Source organism: Pecten maximus, chromosome 16 (assembly GCF_902652985.1).
Source record: "Pecten maximus chromosome 16, xPecMax1.1, whole genome shotgun sequence".
Taxonomy (NCBI): domain Eukaryota; kingdom Metazoa; phylum Mollusca; class Bivalvia; order Pectinida; family Pectinidae; genus Pecten; species Pecten maximus.
In genome coordinates this window covers 5,567,191-5,590,354 of record NC_047030.1, presented here as the reverse complement: position 1 = coordinate 5,590,354, position 23,164 = coordinate 5,567,191, and the positions used below count along the sequence as shown (strand labels likewise).

General features: G+C 34.0%; 2 protein-coding genes across 2 annotated transcripts; both read left to right on the top strand.

Annotated features, from left to right (window-relative positions):
- Positions 1-1,974: 1,974 nt before the first annotated feature.
- LOC117345209 (phospholipid scramblase 2-like) lies at positions 1,975-13,423 on the top strand. Its single transcript, XM_033908227.1, is given in 10 exon segments — positions 1,975-2,434; positions 3,464-3,631; positions 4,843-4,850; positions 4,852-4,921; positions 5,424-5,500; positions 6,187-6,317; positions 6,800-6,914; positions 7,480-7,582; positions 8,539-8,597; positions 11,047-13,423. Coding segments are annotated over 10 exon segments (834 nt in total). The 5' UTR covers positions 1,975-2,373; the 3' UTR covers positions 11,089-13,423.
- Positions 13,424-16,550: 3,127 nt separating this feature from the next.
- Positions 16,551-20,383, top strand: LOC117314561 (uncharacterized methyltransferase C25B8.09-like). The gene is made up of 7 exons (XM_033868627.1): positions 16,551-16,604; positions 17,740-17,833; positions 18,118-18,194; positions 18,906-19,031; positions 19,255-19,345; positions 19,593-19,774; positions 20,198-20,383. Exons 1-7 carry the CDS (start codon positions 16,551-16,553, stop codon positions 20,381-20,383), a joined length of 810 nt encoding a protein of 269 aa, XP_033724518.1.
- Positions 20,384-23,164: the final 2,781 nt, after the last annotated feature.

The following is a 23,164-nucleotide window of genomic DNA, read 5'->3' as shown; positions in this document are numbered from 1 at the left end:
CATTGATATAAACGTACTTTATCTAGATACTTTTGTTTTGCGAACACAGGCAAAATTTCAAAACCTACAAGCAGATAGCAGTGGAAAACCTAATGTTTCGTTAGTCTCGTAAGTTACATAAAATCAAAACCAGCATAGCATTACAATTTAATGCACCGATATACATTATGACACAAACTCTGCCTCTCGACAGAGAAAACTGAAGTATTTGCGGATACATCATTGCCTACTACAGTCAAACCTGTATTAAGTGGCCACCCAAGGGACCGACAAATATTGGCTGCTTAAGACAGGTGGCTGCTTAAACCAGGTTGGCCAGAAACGGCCCGTTGCCCAATTCTTGTTTCAGCAGTTTATTGAATTTATCGTATTATAATGTACTTGTTGATACTGATAACAATATACCATGTACAGTGTATTTTGAAATGAAAACCAACAAAGATCAAAGTTTTGATGAATTTGATAAAAATACCTGGTCATGTGATCATCGCGGATGTCTACCTCCGGACAAAATGGCCGCTTAATACAGGACGATACAACGACTCGGGCAGATTTTTGTGGCCGTTGGCCGCGTCAGACAGGTGACCGCTTATTTAAAGTTCATTATATAGTGTTTTCCACCGGGCGGACCACAGACTGGCCGTTTAATGGAGGTGACCGCTTATCCAAGGTGGCCGTTAGAACAGGTTTGACTGTACCTTCAAGCAGTACAACCATTTTTTTCACTGGTAATCGCGATTTTCTACAATTAGAACGATTTTATGATCGACATTATGATCTCAGTGGAAAATTAATACATTTAAACATTTCCGTGTAAGATGTATTTTTGACGATTTCGATGCTCGTTCATATAAATGTATATACCTAGTGATTTCGCTGTCCTTTTCCCGATTTCATTTTAAAATAATAACATCATTTGAACTATATTTATTTACATAAGTATATGGCGGGATCTGTGTTTAGCGACGCCTGATCTTCTAGAACACATGCCTTTTTCCTTACATGCTTTCGAGACTCACTGCTCATTTTATGATTTACATTTTTGTTCACAAGTCAGCACTTTCTGGTTATTTTTAACACAGAGGAGAGCAATAATGCTAAAATAAATATGAGTAACGTCAAAAACCTCGTGCTGATACAATACCACTACATAAGAATATCTTATAATGAAAATATAACCTAAGGAATGTTACAACATAAACAACGAAACACACATAATAACAGTACAGTGTCATTCAAAGTGTCCTCATAAAAATAAAACTTAAGGTTAAAGATCCGATCTTTGATAGTTGCTAGTGTAACCAAAACATATTCTTAATAAAGTGGAAAGAGTTGAACTTTCGGCCGAAGAATTCTGTAAATAATGTCAGTTCTTTATAAAACGTATAAAAAAGCATTTAAATTATTAGAATCATCAAACTTCTTAGTAAATAAAAAAATATTTGATTAAATTTAATCAAGAAATAATGGTGCATTTTTAGCGAATTATTGAAAGTAGGATATTCATTAAACTAGATAAACAAATAATAATGAATGGTATGAACAGGGTATTAATCGATACGGGTATTTTCTATATACAAATCTACTGATATGATTTAATTTGCATGTTCTGTAATCTTCAAGATAAATGAAGCATGCTTTTTTTTATCAGGGGCCTTATTTTGTCATAAAACTGGAAAAAATCATCCGTTTAAAAAGATAAGTAAGAACTCAATGGAAAGAAGAATATAACGTTAGGATGATGCTGATATAGCGGGGCAATTACTTCAAGATAGCAGGAGAATGAAAAAGTCGTAAATATTTTGGTGATAAAAATAACAGAGAGGTTTTACGCGCCAGAATGATAAGACCAGCAGTGCAATCAAACGACTGCAGGATAAATTTAGATGTGCCACCTGATAAACAGTAAAACTGTGAAGAAACCCCAGAGGCAACACAGTTCCAGGTGACTTAGACGTTTGCGAGAAACATAGGTGCACGCCGGGAAGTTAAGTGATTCCATTCGTAAATTTATTTTATAGGAGAGTAATAAGCGGTACGCACCTTAAAACTTATGTTCATGTCTGGGCAATTACAACTGGTGTGTGTACTTGGAGTCAATTGGACGTTTTTAACACATGGTGTAGTTGGAGCGACATCTTCTGTTTTGTTTGTTTACATCGACGATTTCATACCGAGGATCAGTGCATAAACGATTCGAACTTCACTAAAAGACGTCTGCGATATTGTTTACTCTCGTGCATACTGATGTTTTGGATAGTACGGAATGTATTCGTCGTTATACGGAATTGTGGCATTACACTGAAGATTTCCCAATGTGATTAAATATTACGAGGCAAGAGCTTGTGCTTTGTCTTATTTCAACAGATAATTATGTCTTCAAAACAACAGAGACATGTCAAGGGTTTCACCGTCATTAAAGTACCAGTTAACGGTAAGTTCAGTCAGAATAGAGATGTTCGTTGTGTCTTCATATGCATGTATAAGAAAAATAAAAAAAAATAGATGAATTAATATTTAATTAGCACCAATGCACCCATGCATTTCGTTGAACATGTTGTTGTATTAACGTGTCATTATGACATTTGTTCCAAAGAATTGGAGTTTATTTTTCATTTCTTGAAATTTGAGTTATCGATGGAAAATTGGAATGTTAGGGTAATCATTCGTTACTGATACAAACATGTTTCTATCATTCGGCTTGAAACTGGTAGATACGATTTATAGCAACATTGAATCTAGCAACAAATACAGAGATAAATGGTATCTGAACATAAATATGTATTGTTTTCCCCGATATAACATTGTGTAAAAAATAAATGGTATTTTTTGTTTCGAAACTGCAACTCCGGTTTTCGCCTTGTCTAATATGTAGGTCGCAATCAATTCAACATTGTTTAGACAATGATATATGGGAATTTAACATTCAAATATCACATTGAAAAAATATTGCATCTTTAAGGGCAGTATATGATAAAACAATAGGGCATACAATGGATATGTTATTCAATATAGATGTCAATTAGCACTTATCTTCTCGAATGAGAAAGGCTCATTTATCTACGGACACTGTACATGTCCTTTTATGTAATCAGGCCAAAAGGGGCAAATCCTCACTTATTCATGACAAGTAATCAAACTTAAAAAACCCTAGTATCTCAATCTTAATTTGTAAAGGAAAATGCTTAAAGCATGTGTGACCTTGCACATCCTTATATAACATTAAAATGAAGTCATTTTCCACTTTGAATAACTTTTTGATAGCTCATTGAGGAGTACCATACCTTTACCCTCACACCACACCTGGTTTTACACATCATATCAAGTTTGGTATGTTATCAGTGAATTTGCAAAAAGATTCAAGATACCAAATTATACAAAAATATTAAAATAATGAGTATGCATTCGCTATATTTTGATATGTTAAAAACACTCTATTTGGACTGTTTTCATGTATTACAAGGTGGCAATGCCCAGATGGAAGCTTCCCTTGTAAACAAAATTCCAGGTCCACCTCATCTGATACAGTGGATGAAACGACCCGATTCAATAGCCGGTTGTCCGAAAGGTCTCGAATATCTCACAAAGTTGGATCAGCTGATAATTAAGCAACAAATGGAAAATCTCGAAGGTATATAACGATAGAATATACGTTTACGAATAAGGGATCCATTACTATATCAAACATAATATAAAACTTGACATATGACCTTCTAGAGATGTAGAACCTGATACTATGATATAATGGTGTGGATATGAGTTAGATGTGCTGATAGAACCATGGGTTACATCGTACCCAAATAGACCTCTCCTGCTACGACAGGCAGGACACGTGTATAAAGTCATTGGTATCATAATCCTCCCTCAGTTAACACTGTAAAACATACATTCTGAAGATTTGTTTTGAGTCAAATTTCAGTTAAATTAATAGATATTAATAAATGGAAGTTTTGGGATGATATTCTTAATCATGTAAAATACAATTTCAACGGGCGACAATCATTGTTCAGATAATAGGGAATTAGCCCGTAGTTAAAATACATCTGTTCCGTTTATATATATCTATTTTTGTATACTCAAAATTTAGTCCTTTTTTAAACAATATTACTGGAGGGTGTTTTCAGTAGATAACATTTGCAATTTATTGTCATTTTCTAACATGTTATAAATCTGTGGACATTTATCAGTTCGCCGACATCAACTAGTTTACCAACATTTCCTATGATACAAATTTTACATCTTAAAAGAGTTTCATGAGAATATGCCCTTAAAATTCCAAAATAGTCTTAAATAGTTTGCGCACACATGCTTATTTTTAAGAAAAGTTCTATTTTCGAATGAAGCTAACATTCGATGGAGTTTATATTGTAAACGATTTACCAAACTTTATGTGCTACAATGTGTTAAATGTGACAAATCCAGTGCTTCTACGTTCCATAACATAGCACCTATATGTAGACTGATGATGAAGGTGTCATCCAAAAAGCTTTGGTTGGAAAATAGTGTAGAAACCAAAGTATAGGAATAATGATAAACACCCATTACATGTTCTAATCCGACCCCTTGGACACTATTATGTACTTTATTAACTTAACAACAAATTATCTATTTTCAAACAAGGCGTAATTTCAAGTCAGTTTTACTCCTAAGAATCTACAGGCGTTTGTTTTAATAAAGTAGGTTTGTTTTCGAATTTTCCAGAGTATTACGAATAGATCAATATGATATAGAATGATATTCCGATTGTAATTATGACTCCAATATATCACTACATGTACAATATGTGTCGGTAAATGGTTATTGTATAGAAGGCAGCTCTGATATGTATCATTTATTTTGTAGTGTTCACCGGGTTGGGAGGCTGCCAACAAATACAAAATTCTAAATACAAACGGACAACAAGTCTATTTCGCAGCGGAAGGTGAGTCAGTAGTATTAAGATTATCACCACCGCGTTATGGTTAGACCTTTGAGTTCAGAACTAGCACTTTGAAGGGGAATATGCGTTTATCTATTTACTATTTTGAGCATCGTATGTCAATGGTTTTTTGTCCTTAACTATTGATGGACCGTAAACTAATAAATCAATGAAGAGCATTACAAATGTTAAACTTGTTTTACCCATAATAATCATCAACCGCATTATTTTCGAACTCACCACACTGTACATATACGTTTGTCCCAAAGTTGTTAGCATAGCACACTTATTCTACAAAAAAATATAGATAAGATGTTATTGATTTGCCATCATTAAGATTACTCCTAAAAGTATTTCAATGAAATGTGTAACTAAATCCCTATCACGCGTTGTATTCAGGGGTTAATTTATCATTGACAAGGAACGTAGTCGGCCCTTTCGATGTTGAAACAAAATCAAGTAATCATTGATATGGTGCTCGTATTAATAGTTCCTTGGTTGACAGAATCCGGCATGTGTGGGCGCCAATGCTGTGGGTCGAGCCGAGGTTTTAGTCTCCATATTACAGACAATACCGGACAGGTATGTTACATGGCTAAAGATAGTTACAGATTACGTACATGTAGATCACACATGTAAATTAATTATCTCGCATGTGTAAGCCTTATGTAAAGATATCTGGGAGGTACAACATGAGAACATAGTGTGAAAGGGAGGATACCCAAAATCTTGCTACAATATAATTTTACTATAAAATAACAACCTAATACATATACACCTATCAATTAATAGTCGAGGTAGTCTTGATGATTATAAGTACATTGAGCAACGGTTTCATCAGTTCACTGTTAAGATTGCACATCCTTTATTTTATTAAGGTTTTCAACAGCCATTAAGATAGTAGAATACATATAGTTTCCCGAGTCGCACATCAATGATAACGAACGCAAAATGATTTCGTTGATAGAAAGAAAAAAGAGAATATTATGAAGATCTTAACCATTTATTCCGTTAAGCCCTTCAATATCCCTTAATGTACTTCATACCCACGCACACAAAGAAACACCTTAGTTATTGACCTCCACTTCATCTTTCTGTTAACCTTTGGGAGCATGCAGTTGATGAATCAGGCCTTGTGATTGAAACACGGGGTCACCCGTACTTACGACATATGGGTATATGCAAATTCTTTCCTCAATTCCTGAACGGATTACCTCCTGGTCTAAATGCACATCCCATTTGTTTTAATAACACGTGCATGTTTGTAGGAGATCATCAAGTGTGTTCGAGATTTTAAATGCTGCGTCGGACTATGCTGGCTGGCTAACTTTGATGCATGGGCCCATGAAATAGCTGTGGAGGCACCTGTAGGGACAGTTGTGGGATATGTACGACAAGAGTAAGTCTGTTTTAATGTGTTGACACCAAGTGCGCTTCTATCCGATACAGGTATAGCATGTCAATAAACGTTGATAATACTTGCTTCACATTTTATAAAAAAAGAAGTGTTTCTTTTAGAAGTATAACAATCAAAACACCAAAATATTATTCAAATTCAGAATACACATGGTAAATCTCTAAGAACAAGAACTGAATTTACCTTTTCCCGGGTATAATTATATAGTATTCAAACTTCTTTGAGAAATAGCATGGCAATAACCAGATGATGATGATGATGATGACGACGATGATGATGACGACGATGATGATGATGACGACGACAATGACGACGACGATGATGATGATGATGATGCTGCTGCTGCTGCTGCTGCTGCTGCTGATGATGATGATGATGATGATTTGGGGCTTATTTCCTCAATATATGGATATTTTATTTGTTTAAATACAATCTAACACCAGCTTATCCCCTTTGTTTCGTAGGCGGTCACTGTGGACCCCCCACTATAGCATCAGAGATGCTAGCAGGGAAACTGTATTTAACATAAAGGGTCCTTGTTGTGTGGTGAATGGATGTTGTTGGGACCAAGATTTTATTGTAAGTACTGCTAAAGGTTAAACCTCATGGCGCATTAGATGCAAACGATTTAGGTCATTTTAAAGTTTCCCGACAAAGTTACAGGTAATCAACGATCATAAGACATATTATCTAGATTTTGTATTAATTTCTGTTAGGCATTCAGGACATTATGATTAATACTAGAAGCATATTTTTCGATAACATTCCATTATTTAAATATCAAATATAGAGATACAGAAACTGTTAGAAGCATTATCGATAATGAAACTCATTACAAATCTTTAAAGTAAACAATATATATTTTCCGTGGATTCATATATTAGACGTTGCGAAATTCTGAATTAATGACCTCATTCAAAACCATACCATTAATTATGCTTTATTATGACGATGCAATGATTGCATTTGGTTTGGTGATGTGTGGTGGTGACAATAGGTATCCTAATTCAAACAAAGGAAAATCAGGCGTGTTTTGTATGATTTACACGAAACACTGTATAATGTAATTATATTTGATGCATTTCACATACATTTACAGGTTATATACAGCGACACTCACTATGATCAAATTATGCTTTTACAGGTGTGGTCTAAGGACTGGACAGACGAGGTAGGAAAGATCAGCAAGAAATGGAGTGGGTTTACAAGGGAGTTAAATACAGAGGTCGATAATTTTGGAATTAATTGTAAGCTTATATTCGTTAACCTTGCTTTTCACAAACAGTATTTGTAGTTTGTAATGTGAGTGTGTCATTTTTGGCAATCGATTCAGAAGCTGTTCAAAAGATGGTATGATTTTATTTTTAAAAAGAAATACATAATTGCATGTTAAACTACGTCATTTTGGCCTTACGACACCTAGGAACAAGGAAGTAATCCGACATCATAGAGTAACCATACTGAATAGACCATAGCTCACATCAGTGCAGATTATATACTAAAATATGGATTTGCATGGAGACTTTTAAACTTTAAATAAAAATAACTTTGCCTGATACGCTTAGAACTTAAAATTTCTTTGCGAAGCATACGTCATTGCAGATGGATTTTCTTAATACAATGACCATATCGTGGTAGCGGTAATTTATTTAATGTAAACAGTCGATATTCTATTGCAAAAGCGATCTACAAAAAATCATGATCAATCAATAACCGTTTAACAAGTTTCCCCATTAACCACATGAGTTTGATGTTTGAACATTAGAATTAAGCTGCAGAGTGCAGTCAAAGTCCGGTATTCTTAGATTACATGTTAACACCGAAACCTATGACTTATGCCTAATCTCATCTAAGTTCTATGGATAATGTTATATATACGTATTTCCGAATGAATGTTGAGGCCGTGCAATTTTCTGCAAGTTTGGCTCCTTTCCATTTCGGATCTTAAATTTAATCTCAAGAATGAAGTACAGCTATGACATTGCTCTGGAAACATGTGACACCAATACAAATGTTAATTCAACCAACTTATGTAGTTCAAATCGTTTGTTTCTTGTTGTATTGTCTTTTTGTCCCATAAAAATGAAAATAATTTGAAGTCAAATAACTATACAATATTTTATTTAATGTATCGAAATCGTAGCAATGATAACATTCAGAGAATATTTCATAAATTTCACAAAAACTCCATTTTTTGTTTTAGTTCCAATGGATTTGGATGTCAAGTTGAAAGCAGTGATGCTGGGAGCCGTTTTCCTCATTGTAAGCATATTATTATTTAAATGAGGTACATGTTACACAAGGTATTTGATAATGTATGCTTACTGGAATAACTATATTGTTAGGACATAAAATGACAAATAAAGAGGACACATAATACATTGATTTATCATATGACTACCGTTTATACGGTGTCATAAACCCATCACATAAATTTTCTTTATGACACTAGTGTAATAACACCTTCCGCTACGCTGATTGGCTGGTTCCGTGAGAACTGTATTCATACGCGTGGGAACGACCTACTTCTTTTTACTACGACTCGTAAAAATGGCGACTAGTGCTTGTAAACTTTGAAAAAAAATCAACTGAACGACAAATTGGTCTATTAACATAACATATTGTACAATCAAAGATAAAATCCAAGATGTAAACATCCTAAGTTTTTTAATTATATTTATACTATAAGATGTTAAACTAGGCCTGGCAAACATCTATTTTATGACCCCTAGTAACATATTTCAACTCCGATAGAAAATTGCGGTTGCGTTGTCCGATGAGACATATCTAGTCTAGATTCTTTTCAAATAAACAAATAATAACATTATTTAATAAAATCCTCATGAAAAACGGCAATGTAGTTTTTTACAACTTGCCTTCAACGGTTACTCAGAATAACATGCTGACACTGTCGTCGACAAACACGTGTAATGTCAAAACAAACAACACTGCCAACAAATCGGCATCCAAAGTCGCTTTTCACGGCAGTCTGAACACGATGTTCAGTGGGAATATTCACGGTGGAACATTTCACATCTCCATAAACTCCCGCGAGGACGAGGATAAACACAAAGCAGTGAAAAGGCGCCGTACAATGGTTCTGTACGACAGCGACAGCGAATAGACATTTGTACAACGAAGCCTCCATTATCGCGCCAAGTGACGTCACGGCTTCGTCACATCAAAACCAGTCGCTCATGAACTTTCAAACTAAAATATTTTCCTCATTGTTTCAAACACCAAGGACAATTTATCTATTATAGATTAAATGAAAAAATGCTGAAATTTTGTTTTGAGACGTGTATTTAATAAAATGAATCCTTTTCAAGAGTCAGTTGTGTTAGAACTATTTCTTCTCTCGTCGGTATAATTGACCTACTTCGAAGGTTCGGGTGATTTGGTTGAGATGTGACGATTCAAGGCAAAAGAGAAAATCAGTTTTTGATGGGGAATGATGAAAGAAAACGTCATATGATAAAAAGAATCTGTCATTCGTTTCCCTTCATGTTAGATTTATGATACTCGTTTAGAATTTTTTATTTTTGCTCGCCAGAGGCTCGCAAAAATAAAAAATTCAAAACTCGTATCATAAATCTAATATGAAGGGAAACTCATGACAGATCCTCTATATAATGCATATGTGTCACAGGAAGGAAAACGAGCACACTCCTGCTGGTTCTTTCTATATTTTATTACCGGAGATAAGGACATAACTTGATACAAAAGAAAACCCCTGAAACACAAAATAGCCTGTATAAGTATGATATACATACGTAGCCTACATGTACTCGACAAAATATTCACTGACTGTAATAATTCTATCTATTAAATAAAATTATAATTATTAGTCATTCTATCATATTTGTCAGGATAACATTACTTCCAAGACAGTTATGTCTGGTAAAACGGCAAGTCTGTACACATGTCAGTTACATAATTGGTCACCGGACCCCAGAGGATATGTCCTACCGAACTATAAACGGCTACTGCGGCGTTCTACCCTAACTCACCGGTTTTACTATTCTCGCTCTCACTCTTGCACGGTTTCCTACACTTTCATACCCTAATTTACATATAAGTCGTAAACACCACCAAATATGGACATACACAGTATGGACTACACGTACATGACACTACGTTACTAAAATTAGACAAGGTACTTTCCACATTACAACACAGCACTGACAAGTACATGTAACGTGTATAGACAATTCACAATCTTATATTAACTAATTATTTTAATTAATTAAATTGTACCTGTGACTTATGTTTAAAGTATTGTTAGGTTTTAAAAAGTTCATGTTATCATTTTAGCCGACACTTCTTTTAGTAAGTTTTGTAATTCCGTTCATTCTAGGGCAGTTGAAGTATATATGCTTACATATGTACAAAAAATAATTCAAAGTATTGATGATCAAATCATCAAATCAATTAATGAGTTCATCTTTTTAAAGATTTTAGATAATAAAGTATCGGTACTGCAAGTAACACAATACATAATAGTTTTCACATTTAAAGGGAAGTAACTCGGTTTATTCGGTTTTCATATTCACTTGAACAGTAGGGGCGTATATCCATTTTTATTTCTAATAGGTCGGTATTATGACGACAAGTTGATATGTAAGAGGTATGTAAGAAATGTATTTACAGTAAATATTATCATCTTGAATGTATCAATATTTATATAAACATCTATTTTTTTCTGTTTCAGGATTTTATATTTTTTGAACAGAAACAGAACTTGCACCATTGAAACACCAGTGTACCTTGGATTATTTTCTGCGGAAAAGATGGATACATGCAATCTAATTATCTAAGCCATACAATATTGATTGATCCGACATCTCATATAGATTTTATCACTGATTTCATTATCAATAATGACACGATGTCAAAATACTTCATTCGTTGTAGTTGCAGCATCCACTGCTTCTTAAACAGAACATGCTCTTACTCAAAACAACATTTGAAAATGATAATACCATATGTACATTATATTTGATAAAAAAAAAGAGCAACAACATAGTGTAACAATGTAACATATAGGCCGATTCGGAATCTAACTCACAAAATAAGCCGCATATAAGAGATGGAAAATTAAAATCAAAGTCGTAAGAACGAGTTTGATTCGAGGTGTATCGGTGAAACAATGACGGTGTCATTGGTCTTGCCAAGAAAGTGAAGTGACAAGAAAGCAAAATCTATTCGATTGCGAATATAATGTTATTCTATTAGCTCAGATGGTGACATCATAATAACAGAAATCCATTAAACAACACAGTAATAAGAAATATCTAAATTACAGAAAAAAATAATGTAGTCTTAAAGTGATCGCTTATAAAACCAAAACAATACTCATTTTACGGTATGCAATTACAGTAATTAGTTTTTATTATAAATTTAAAAGATGAAAAGAGAAGCTGAAACTTTTAAGGTTGGTAAAAGCGCAAAGTGTGTAAACATTTGATATTAAAATACACAACGGCCTTCACTAAGCCAGCTGTGTATCCAATTAGAGAGCGATTGGTCGATAGTTTAAGCCCCGACGTTGACATGATCCCATGACGTCTGCATACCGTTTAAATCAGAGGTTTGCCTCTGAGAGTAGACGGGATATGTCGAGATTGCAAATTGTTATAGTTTCACGTACACCTGAGAAACCGTATACAAAGTAGATATTGTTCATATTTATGATTTTGCATTGATGTACCAATATTGATTTAAAAATGTATGTATTCAGTATCGTGAATTCAAATAATTAATCAACAATCTCAAAAACAGAAACTAGTTGTTATTATTTAGATGTTTCTTAAACTAAAATTAAGACACATTATCAGTCATTGAATATTTTATCTGTGATGTCTGAAAAAAAACATGTATTACTTCCTTAGACACTCTCAAATATTAGCGTATGACCTTGAAATTACAATAGCTCTAAGATGAATCTATGGACATTCAATGGTTGCCGTGCTGTACATATATAGCAAATGCATCATAACGTAGTGAAATTTATACAGTAAGGAGCGCGCTAAACTAATTATCAATCATGGACGTTTCATGAGAACAATGTAGTGTTTACCAACCAAATACAAAATATTAACCGAGGGAGAAGGTCCTCACATTTTCAAATTTGTACATATCTACATTAAATCAATGATACTTCTTAACCTATTATACAGAAAACATTTCTTTTTCTTCACAGAGTATCATAAAATAAAACATTTCAAAAAACACAAAATACAGAGTTAGAATATCCCAAGTTATCTACTATCACAAATACATCATCATGTTTTCATTTGTGGCTGTCGATATACATGTACAGTATCTTATATAAAAACACAGAGGTCCGAATGGCCCAGTTCAAAATTTATAGATTACATGTCGATATGTAATATATATCAACCAGCGCATGACGGTCGCTTATCCAATAAGAACAGGGGAAAAGAGTAATATACATTTATATACTTAACAGTTCTATACATAATTTTTGCAATGCGACACTTGCTAAATTGTGGTTCAATCAAGTTAATGAAGTATCTAGTACATTTTCTATTTTCGTTTGTTTGATTCCATGTAGTAATTGATCTGTCAAAACCACATTGAAATTGAATTACTGAAAAATTGACATAAGCTACTATCAATTACATTCGGTTTGTTGATTTTGTACGGTTATCAAAACAAAAGGAAAGGTCGTGTTATATCCAAGCGACATTATTACAAATTGTCAAAATTTCGAGGCACCTGCATTTTGCCAAAAATAAGAAAACACCTACATTGAACAACAATTACAGATAGAGCAGCAGACTACATTGTCGATCTAAAACAACAAGCATGCTACTTCAAACCTGAAGTTTAAATTATTACATTTTGAAAATGAACAAAATATTGTGATATCGTTTTCTTACACATAAGCCTAACCGGCATTTGGCAAACAGAAAAACTATAGCAAAAATCTCCACCATTGATGGTATCAATCCAATTGCTTCGTCCTATTTTGCGAAAACAATATTTCATCAACTGGGTATCTCATTTAAGTATTCTGATTACAATCTACACGTATTATACATTGTTACAGAAAAGAGTAAATTCGGATTTCGTTTTGAGTTCCAACTGCAAAAGAATCCTTTCCACATAAAGTCATTGAAATGATATTTTTTCTCAATTTCAAACCAGCTGTTTCATTGCTTGCATTTTCTGCGTTAAAAACAATGATTCTCATAGCCTTATACAGGACAAAAATAAGTTCATTCATATAGAAAATGTCGATAGTGTCTGCGTATTGACTTAAGACAGCAACCGAGACGAGCTTTAGCCGTTCATTGAAGACAAGGATTTCCTTACCATCTTTCATTTTTGAAGACTGAGTGCTGCATAAGACTGCCAGACGTTCAGATGAAGAACACTGTACGATCTTTACAGGGTACAGAGGTTTAAACGATAGTGAGAAAAATGAATCTTTACTGTATGTACATATGGGTTTCCCATTCAGGCTATATAACTTGATATACATAATGTCACCAACAACCACAGTTTCATTCCTGGTTACGCATATTGTTGTTGGTACGGCCTCCACAACAAATCTTAAAACTAAGATTTGGGGTAAAAACACTTCTCTTATGCTTCCATCTCCACCGGAAATCCAAACATTATTTGTAACTGGACAAACACACATACCAGTGATGGACACAAGACATTCGAGTCTGTTGACGATTTTCCCGGAATAATCAAGTCGGTAAAGTAAGACTTTATCTTCACCGCGAATCCAAAAAGTTCCGTTTTGACCAGCACATAATTTGTGTGGGACTGTCTCACATGCTATCTTGGAGGTCAATGATAGTTTACGTTTCCTCGTTTTTTCCTGAACACCTATTTGTTTTCCGAGAGTCAGAGTGGTTTCAGCCGTATCGCTGACTGGCTCAGTGGACAGTTCACCGACTACATTTTTCAATTTGTCTCTTGTACAGATACATTTTTGAAATGACTGAGAAGGAAGACTAGGACTTTTTGGAAGGGCAGGAACCGATGTATTGTCTTTCATCCAGAACACTTCAATATCAGTTCCCTGAGTAACTTTCTGTTTGCATTCTGACGACAAGTAGCTATGCAGTGTTTCTCTTTGTATCTGTACCTGAGACTTGTATTTCAACAAAGTTTCTACATTCTGCTTCCCAGTAGAAACACAGCGGGCCACTTTCTCCTCTGTGATCCAATCAATTAGCCTAATATGATCATCTTCGCTACTGTTAATGGCATCCAGCATTATTTGGGTTTCGTTTTCATTCTCAATAAGTGAACTATTGATCCTCTCTCCATCGTCACTGAAACCGCCACAAACTTTTTCAAGCAATTCAATGTGTTTCAGTAGGGTCTCTTTTTTCTCGATTACTCGCGATGCCAATAAATCCAGCTTATGTCCTTTGTGGATTGAAGTGACACAGTCAGTACATGCAAGCGGTTGTTTCTGTCTGGAACACTCTTCGTCTTCGCATATGTAAATAAGAGATTTTCCACCATGAAACGAGCATCCCTGATGTGGTTTGTCTGCTTCGTCGGGTACTAAAGCGGCAGCCATATTACTTCATTTCTACTACTACTGAAGATACACCCATCCGAACAATAATAAATCCAACAAGTCTGAATCAGTCTGTATGTACTTTAGTCGATAGATAACAGTTCCGCAGTGTCGAGTTTGATAGGGTATCTGTTTGATTACCTATCATGTACACGCCATATATAGCCATACTATAAGGGCACTACCTAAGATAGCTCCAGTGTCGTATATTGCTCCGGCATCCACGTGGGCACTGTCTGGAATTTATCTTAAATATTGGGTATTAAAGACTAAATAGGAAAACGAAAACAGACTATATCAAATTTAATATACAAAGCTGGACTACCAACTTTCACCCATAGCCTTTTTAAAACAGTTTTGATCTATTTTATAAAATATTATACATGTATGATGAATCGCTGATACCATTATTTAAGATTGCGATATCATTTCAAGGTATATTGACGATGTGATTTCCTTAAAAACAAGGAGGAACAACTTATTGACCAGGTCTATCTGATGTATCTTGTAGAATATGAAATCAAGGATACTATACCTTAGTAAACAACAATTGTTACCTAGATGTTATCAGCAGCTGTATGAAAAGCGTGATGATTTCAGTTTCCTTAATTATAAATTTCCCATGTCTATATTGTAACATCTGCTTCGCCAAACTACGGTGTTTACAAGTCCATACGATTTCCGTGACAGATTTCGACTACTGATGCAGAAATTTGCAGCACATGTTTTCGAGAGACGTAGATTGGTCTCGTTTGGAATATTCGCTTTCCTTGAATTCAGACGTTTTCGATGCTTATTGATAAGCTCAGTGGTTCCAATACCTAACTGTTCTTATTTTATGTTCATATTTACCCAAGTTTTATTGAATCAGTATTATAGTTTGCAACATGAAATATACATATATATGGGTACACACTATCAGGATTGAAACATTAATCAAGTATTTTGCAATTAATTCATTACACTAAAAATGAATATAATAATAAATAATGAACTATATTATATGTGTCATTCAGCACTTTTCCAGACAGGTTCGTTCAAAATCATTTGATATGTTACATATTGCTTCCCCTCATTGTGCCTCTATTTCTATTCGGAACTTCTCGGGCGTACATGTCGATTTACAGGGCCACTATCAAGGCAAAACGTAAACAAACAATGGCAGCTACCACACATACTAGCTGATTCATTGTGCATTGGTTTGTGCACTAGGCGCCTCATCTATTGATAAGCGTGAATTTGTCTAAAACACAGGTAGATAGATGTTTCACAGTATGTAGCAAAAGGGTTCATACCTTACTAGATAACAAGTGATATGTGTATGTTAAAAATAGGTCAAACCGACGAGGGGATAATGTGGGACACATATACCATATCACGTATCTTTGAACGATACCGTCAACAGTCCTTAAAGTTTTGTTTTATTCGTGAATATGCTGGGCTGACCCAACTTTTATTACATATGGGAACTGGGTGTGATGTATATACTAGTGTCCAGATTTCAGATTTCAGATATCTAACGGCTAGCGTCAACAAAGCTGAGCAGGTATACTCCATTTTGTGAAATTAAGCTGACATAACTAGAGGCTTTGTACATGGTGACCAAGGTGTCCTTAAGAGCTATCTTACACCAGACAAGAAAAATGGCGGAGAAGAGAAGCAACCTATTCCAGATAGTTAAAGAAGGTTTTACAGATGTAAGTAACTGTAATCACACTAAACCTCTGTCTTTGTCTTACTGAGATAGTGTGAGTAACGTATCATCAGCTTAACGAATTTCTTATAAATTACTATAGTTGTGCATATTATTTTTTTTAATATTAAGGTTTTATTAATTTTGATAGTAGAATTGGATAATAATTTTCATATTTCTATTTTAAATGAAGACGCTGTCTATATACAGGAAGATATATGGTTAAATGATAATAATTTCATTGATCGCCGATATGTTCTTCGTCCCTAACTTAATCTACCTGCTGTATTCGCTTACATAATTCAATAGGAGTACGTACGCTATATACATGACTAGCCTTCGGAAAATATGTAAAAGATATCCAGGTATCTTCTGATTTAAGAATATATCAATATATATATATTCTTACTTATGTGAAATCACATTTGTCCTGATAATAGCTCTTATGAGTTAATGTTATATGTATCATGTACGCGATGTTAAATACAGATTACAGTACTGCACTGCATTATAGTCCCTATATATCTTCATTTCTCGACAGCATGGATGACACTGCCTTACGAGCTGTGATGTTCAAATGAATGCATTGTAATGCATTTGGGTTTTTTCGTAGATTTAGCGTTTCCGTTCTGTTTCTTCTATTTCCCAGACATGCATGATCTCAATGTGACGGTCTCATGCTGATACTATCATGATGTTGAGTTTAGGGCGGTTTCATACATTATAGTTTGTCTATGTTATATATTATAACGCTGTAAAGATATTGTTTCACATATTTTCAGTTGACATATCATAATGTTTTCAAGATACACATATCATGATATGATATATTAACCTTTTAAGTCAGCAAATAAGTCATTATTGCATGTATGGAATGACATTACAAAATAGCGTATCCGTATTTCAAAAGTTTCGCTTTGATTAGGTAGTATCAAAATGACGCAAAAACACATGGCTTATTGGACATGTTTTCAGCAATAGGATAAACTGGTGTTTTTCAACATAAACAAAACGTTCATGAACAAGAAAAACAAATATTACTCTGAATTGTTCGAAATTTCTGAGCAGTAATGAAGTATAAAAGCAACAATGATTAAACGCGTTCTGTATATAAACATACACCACTGATTTTATTGCAGGGTTCTAATTATGACAAATACAGACCAGACTACACACCGGAAACAACGTCAGAGATTATACGCATGCTCAGTGCTGAAAGTGGGTCCAATGGAGGTAGGTTGTAGTTTGTTTTTAATAGGTTAGCTTCCTTATAAATTTGATAAAATTAAAACCATTAAAAATGTAGAAGAAAATGATAATTTGTTATTACCTTGAAGATTTTTTTGTGCATTACGTGTAATGGCTAAATTTATTAATACTTTATTGATGTTGAAATTCTCCAATTCTGTTTTGAATTATAACACTCCTCTTCTTTCAAACACTTTTATTAATATATCTTTGTTTCAAGGCAGTCGTCATGAAATAATATATCTTGTTTTTGTTTTTGTTTGTTTGAGATGGAAACTGTGATATTCTTGAACTAGGAGCAGGAACGGGAAAACTAACAAGACACATACAGAAAGCGTTACCGCCGGTAAGAATAACGAACATAACATTGAACAATACAATCCATTGTAGCCTTTCAAAGCGTTGACATTTCTGAAAGAGTAGGATTTATGTCTTAAAAACGACTGAAAGAGAAAAATCCGATTCTACAAGAGATTCACAATGTTCACTAAATTTGATAGCTTTCATTGTAATGCAGCTTTATATGGTTTACAAAAAAATATTAGGATCTTTCAATTTTGAAGAAACTGATCATTTTGAAAATTAAAGCAATACGGTTAGCGAGTTTTTCTTTGTATAGTACATTTTGCCACATTAGTAACGTACGTCTTGACATTAGAATGAATCAAAGACAATACACAGCCTATCGTTAATTAATTAGGAGATTTATTCCTTATTATATAAAATCATGTATTTTATTTTTGAATAACTAATTATGAATGTATTTATTTATTTATGAATAACAAATATTGTTTTAAAACCAATCAGTTTGTAGGTCAAAAAGTAAGGTACATGTAGTACGATGTTTGTTACATTTCATATTATTAGTATGTTTTTACCAATTTTAAATCATAATAGCAAAGCAATATTATAATACAATTATGCATTAGTGTATGCTAATTTATATGCAAAAAAAAAACTTAAAAGTAGATTGATAATATTTTATAACTGGAAACATATTATCACGATAGGCCTTTTTAGAACAATGCTAATGACATAGATTCATCTTATATTTCAGGAAATGAAATTTGTGGCTACCGAACCAATGGCAGAATTTCTATCGACACTGCGTGAACAATGTCCAGGAGTGGAAACTACCCAGTGCTCAGCAGACTCTATACCGTTTCCAGATAATTCTATACAAGTTAGTTCGTTGAATATTGACATATGAGAAACATCAAATGATAATTCTCTTCTTCAGTATCATCTCTCCTGTATCTACTGTTCAGTCCTTTGATACGGCATTGCTATGCAATATGTTTCACTTGCCAACAGTTTCCGAGATAATCTCGAAAATATAGCACATCAAATTGAACAACAGTTTTGTGTGTTGAAGTGTGTTTAATATATGGTTTGTATAATTTCAGGGCATTGTGGCTGCTCAGTGTTTCCATTGGTTTGCTAATGAGGCTTCGATGAGGGAAATCACGAGAGTTTTAAAACCCAACGGAAGCCTTAGTAAGTGCAAAGTTCTGTATCAACATGTCAATAAGAGACAATATATAGACAATATCTTATACCTGGAGCTGTGTTCTTATATCAAATTATGAAACAATATCAATTATGCACAAATCGTGATGCTGTCAGACATGCATCATAATTAGGCAACAATACTATGGTTTTTATGACTTTAAACTATTGATACCTACCATTTTGTCTCCGTTGAGCTACGAATTAATTATGTTGATCTTTTTTTCTTGTCCAGTTTTGGTGTGGAACATTCCAGACACCAGTGTTGACTGGGTGGATGCTGTCACTAAAAAGGCATTGACGTTCTACAGTGATGACGAACCACAGTATGTCAGGTTTTGGTGGAAAGACGCCATAGACGCATACTCTGGACTGAGGCTTGAAACAAGGAAGCAGTTGGGCTACCCCTCTGCTGAGGTACCTGTACATGAACTTAATTGTACATGTTGAAATAATCTTTGTCGGCGTTTTCATATTATGTATGTAAAATAATTATCGTGCGAAGGAGTAGATATAACCTTAAACATCATATATCTATTTAGCATTGGATATTTTTTTAATGTTATCAGAGTGGAATATCCTACCTTGGCATGCGGACATCACATCCGGTTACATTTTATATGTACTAACACCTGGCTTATCAGTTCATTGTAAAAACTTAAACGTTAATTTCAGGAAGAAGCAATATTTGAATAATAGAATATTTAAGATATGTTGTGTCTCTTATGTAACATAATTGTTTTGTTTGTATAAACATTTGAAATGGTTTATAATGACAGACTCCCTTATCATTTCAAAGCAAATTCCTCATTAATCCGAATTATTGAAATTCATTTCCAGTACACGATGGAGGACATGAAAACCTTCTATTCAACATTATCTGCGTTTGCCCGGATGTCAGACGAAAATAAAGAACAAGCCCTCGATGAGTTAATGAAAATCGTGAATTCTCATCCCTCAACAGCCGGAAAAAACACCATTATATACCCAAGGGTAGTAGATCTGCTTCAGTACGTAAAACGGTGAAAGAGGCCTCTATGTTTTTATTTCTTTATTCGAAATAAATCCTAACGTGTTCTACCATAGTGTTCTAAATCGAATCATTTGTTCCTATACTTTATCATACATATGCATGTCAAAATATATTGTATCTATCACTTCCGTGTGTTGTTACAAAACAAATAATAATAAAAAATACAATACAATACTGACCAAGTCGACCAGCAATCATTGGTCACCTGGCTCCACATTTTAACGAGGTCTAGCTAGTCTGTCATATGCTTCGAAAAAAATGTGTAGCTAGTGGTAATTCTTTAACTAACATACGATAATACGTGGTTAATGGCATAGCAAATGAATAAAAACGCAACGTAAATTCACAAAATTTTATTTCGAGATAAGCTGAATTAACACTTAAATCATTCGTTGGTTTTTATTATTGTCATCACTGTAATAAAACAAACGAAGTTTAATGCTGTTTTGTGTGTATTGAATGTTTGTCTTGTTAATGTCGATGATTACCCGGGAGGTAGGTAATATACGAAGCATCATATTATAAACAATATATGATTTCTAAAATTACATTTGAATTTGGTTCGGCCAAGTGGTCGTTTTACGAACCAGATGATGTATAATCTAGCACCAATGTACCCTTGACCTAAATGACATCAGAAGGAGACACCTTTTTAGACGACATCGTCCTGAAATGTCCCCAATTTGTTGAATGTCCATCAGCATGGCCTTAGTCATATTGCTTCCGCAAAGTCGACCTTAAAATACTAGTGGTAAATTTGAAAGTCTGTCAAGGTATTTGAAGAAAAATGACATTAACGTTCCCCATCCACATAATACTGAATATATCCATTTTTGTTATTGCGAAGATGTCCTTTTGATAACTTCCAGGAATCCTGGATTACTGAATTGTGTTCAACTGTAATCTTTATTTCTTATTTCATAATTTTTAATCATTTACCAACCAAACTAGTAAAATAAGAATTGCTAGATTTTCCTCAATTATCTTTGACAAAAACATAGTCATAATTTTATTAGAAATATCAAATCAATGTTGCGTTGATGACGTCATAATAGTGTGATGTCACAATGTCCCAAATTTAAATTCACTGTCATAAAGATAAATGTAACTGTCATTCTATCCGCTTGTAAACAAATTTCATGAACACGGTAAAAATTAAGGACCTATAATTCGGTCAATATTCCAATCTCACTAAGGGTTCATTATTAGTATCCTTCTGATCTACTTAGTATGTCTCATGTTGTGTCCAAATAACTGTGTTTATTTATAGACATATTCTAAAATGTTGAGTTACGACGAGTAAAGATAAAAATGCATATCTGTAAACTTAGACTAACATGTCAACACCCTTTATTTAGGGCAGGGTTACTATGTTATAATAGGTTTTCGTATGTGTAGTCATTCACGATATGGAAGTATGTCGATACATACGAAACAACATTGACTGGTCAAAGAAAACCTTCCATCGCGACGCATAAAGGTTATCAATGGCTAGGAACATTTTATAACAGCAAGAGGTCATAAACAATCGTACAGTATACTGTACTAATTCAAGTTTTCATATACTTTTTATATTGTTTTTGTTGTCACTATAAATGCAATTTGGATGACATAAGTATTCATGTAATAGTGCAATAAATATTTATCCGTCACATATATTGCATTTATGATCACAAAAATAAGGGCAATCGGACGAGAGTTAAATGTTATATTTACATTTACATATGTTAAACTCAGTCTTTCTTCAATAAATACGTCCCCTTTTTACCCATTTCCCTATATGTTCAGTTAAGTAATAGCATATTCAAATCAAATTCTTTTCTGTGATTGGTTCGCAACCAATTCTGACACAAAGTATAAAACTTTGTAGTGACGATTATCAACAAAACGCCAAAACAGGACATAGTAATGCAATTGTTATCAATCAGAATCATCGCTATGTTTGATTCATTCGTAGCACACAGTAAAACGTTTCCATAACATTGACAAACATAGCATAACAATCATGTCATGTGTTCTGGACTTTATCTATCCGCTCATAGATGCGGAGCTGCTTAACATTGAAGCAATGGGAGACCTAGTGTAATTATAAAAAAAAAATATTGCAAGTACAATTTCATCTGTATTAAATTATTAATACATAAATTATTGAAATAATTCAGCAATTTCTTCTGTCTAAGACTTATCAGCAAAAGCAAAAGTGAGTGGAGAAATGTATAAGATGGAGTATTTGTTAGTTTGCACATCCAGGGCCATTTTGAGGTGAAATATCCCTGTAGTAGCTGTCGGCTACCTCACTGAACAACATTCGAGATACACGCTGCACGCCATCCAAAGCAATTAGGGAAATGATCTCTTTGGAGATCACAACCATATCAGTGTAGACCGAACATGTTCTAAGCTTCAAGATAAAATATATCCATGGACACCGCACTTTGGATCGTCATATGAGCTGATGTAGCGTTAACCCACTGAAGTGTCGAGTTGTAGCATGACAGTGTGTTTACACTATAATAGAGTTGCCCCGTTTTTTTCGCGCACATCGTTTTGCTATGTCGGCCACTTCTGGACATCAACCTAATCATCTTATTAACCATGAACATATTCAAGTGTTCTATTTGAAACTCTTTGTCAGTACTCCACAATATCAGTAGTTAAAATTTTCTCATACAAAACATTTCATCTCGTATTTACATACAACATTTGATTTTATTTTGGTTAAATTTTGGAACTATTTCAGACGAGAAGACAGCGATTATTTTGCAAAACAACAT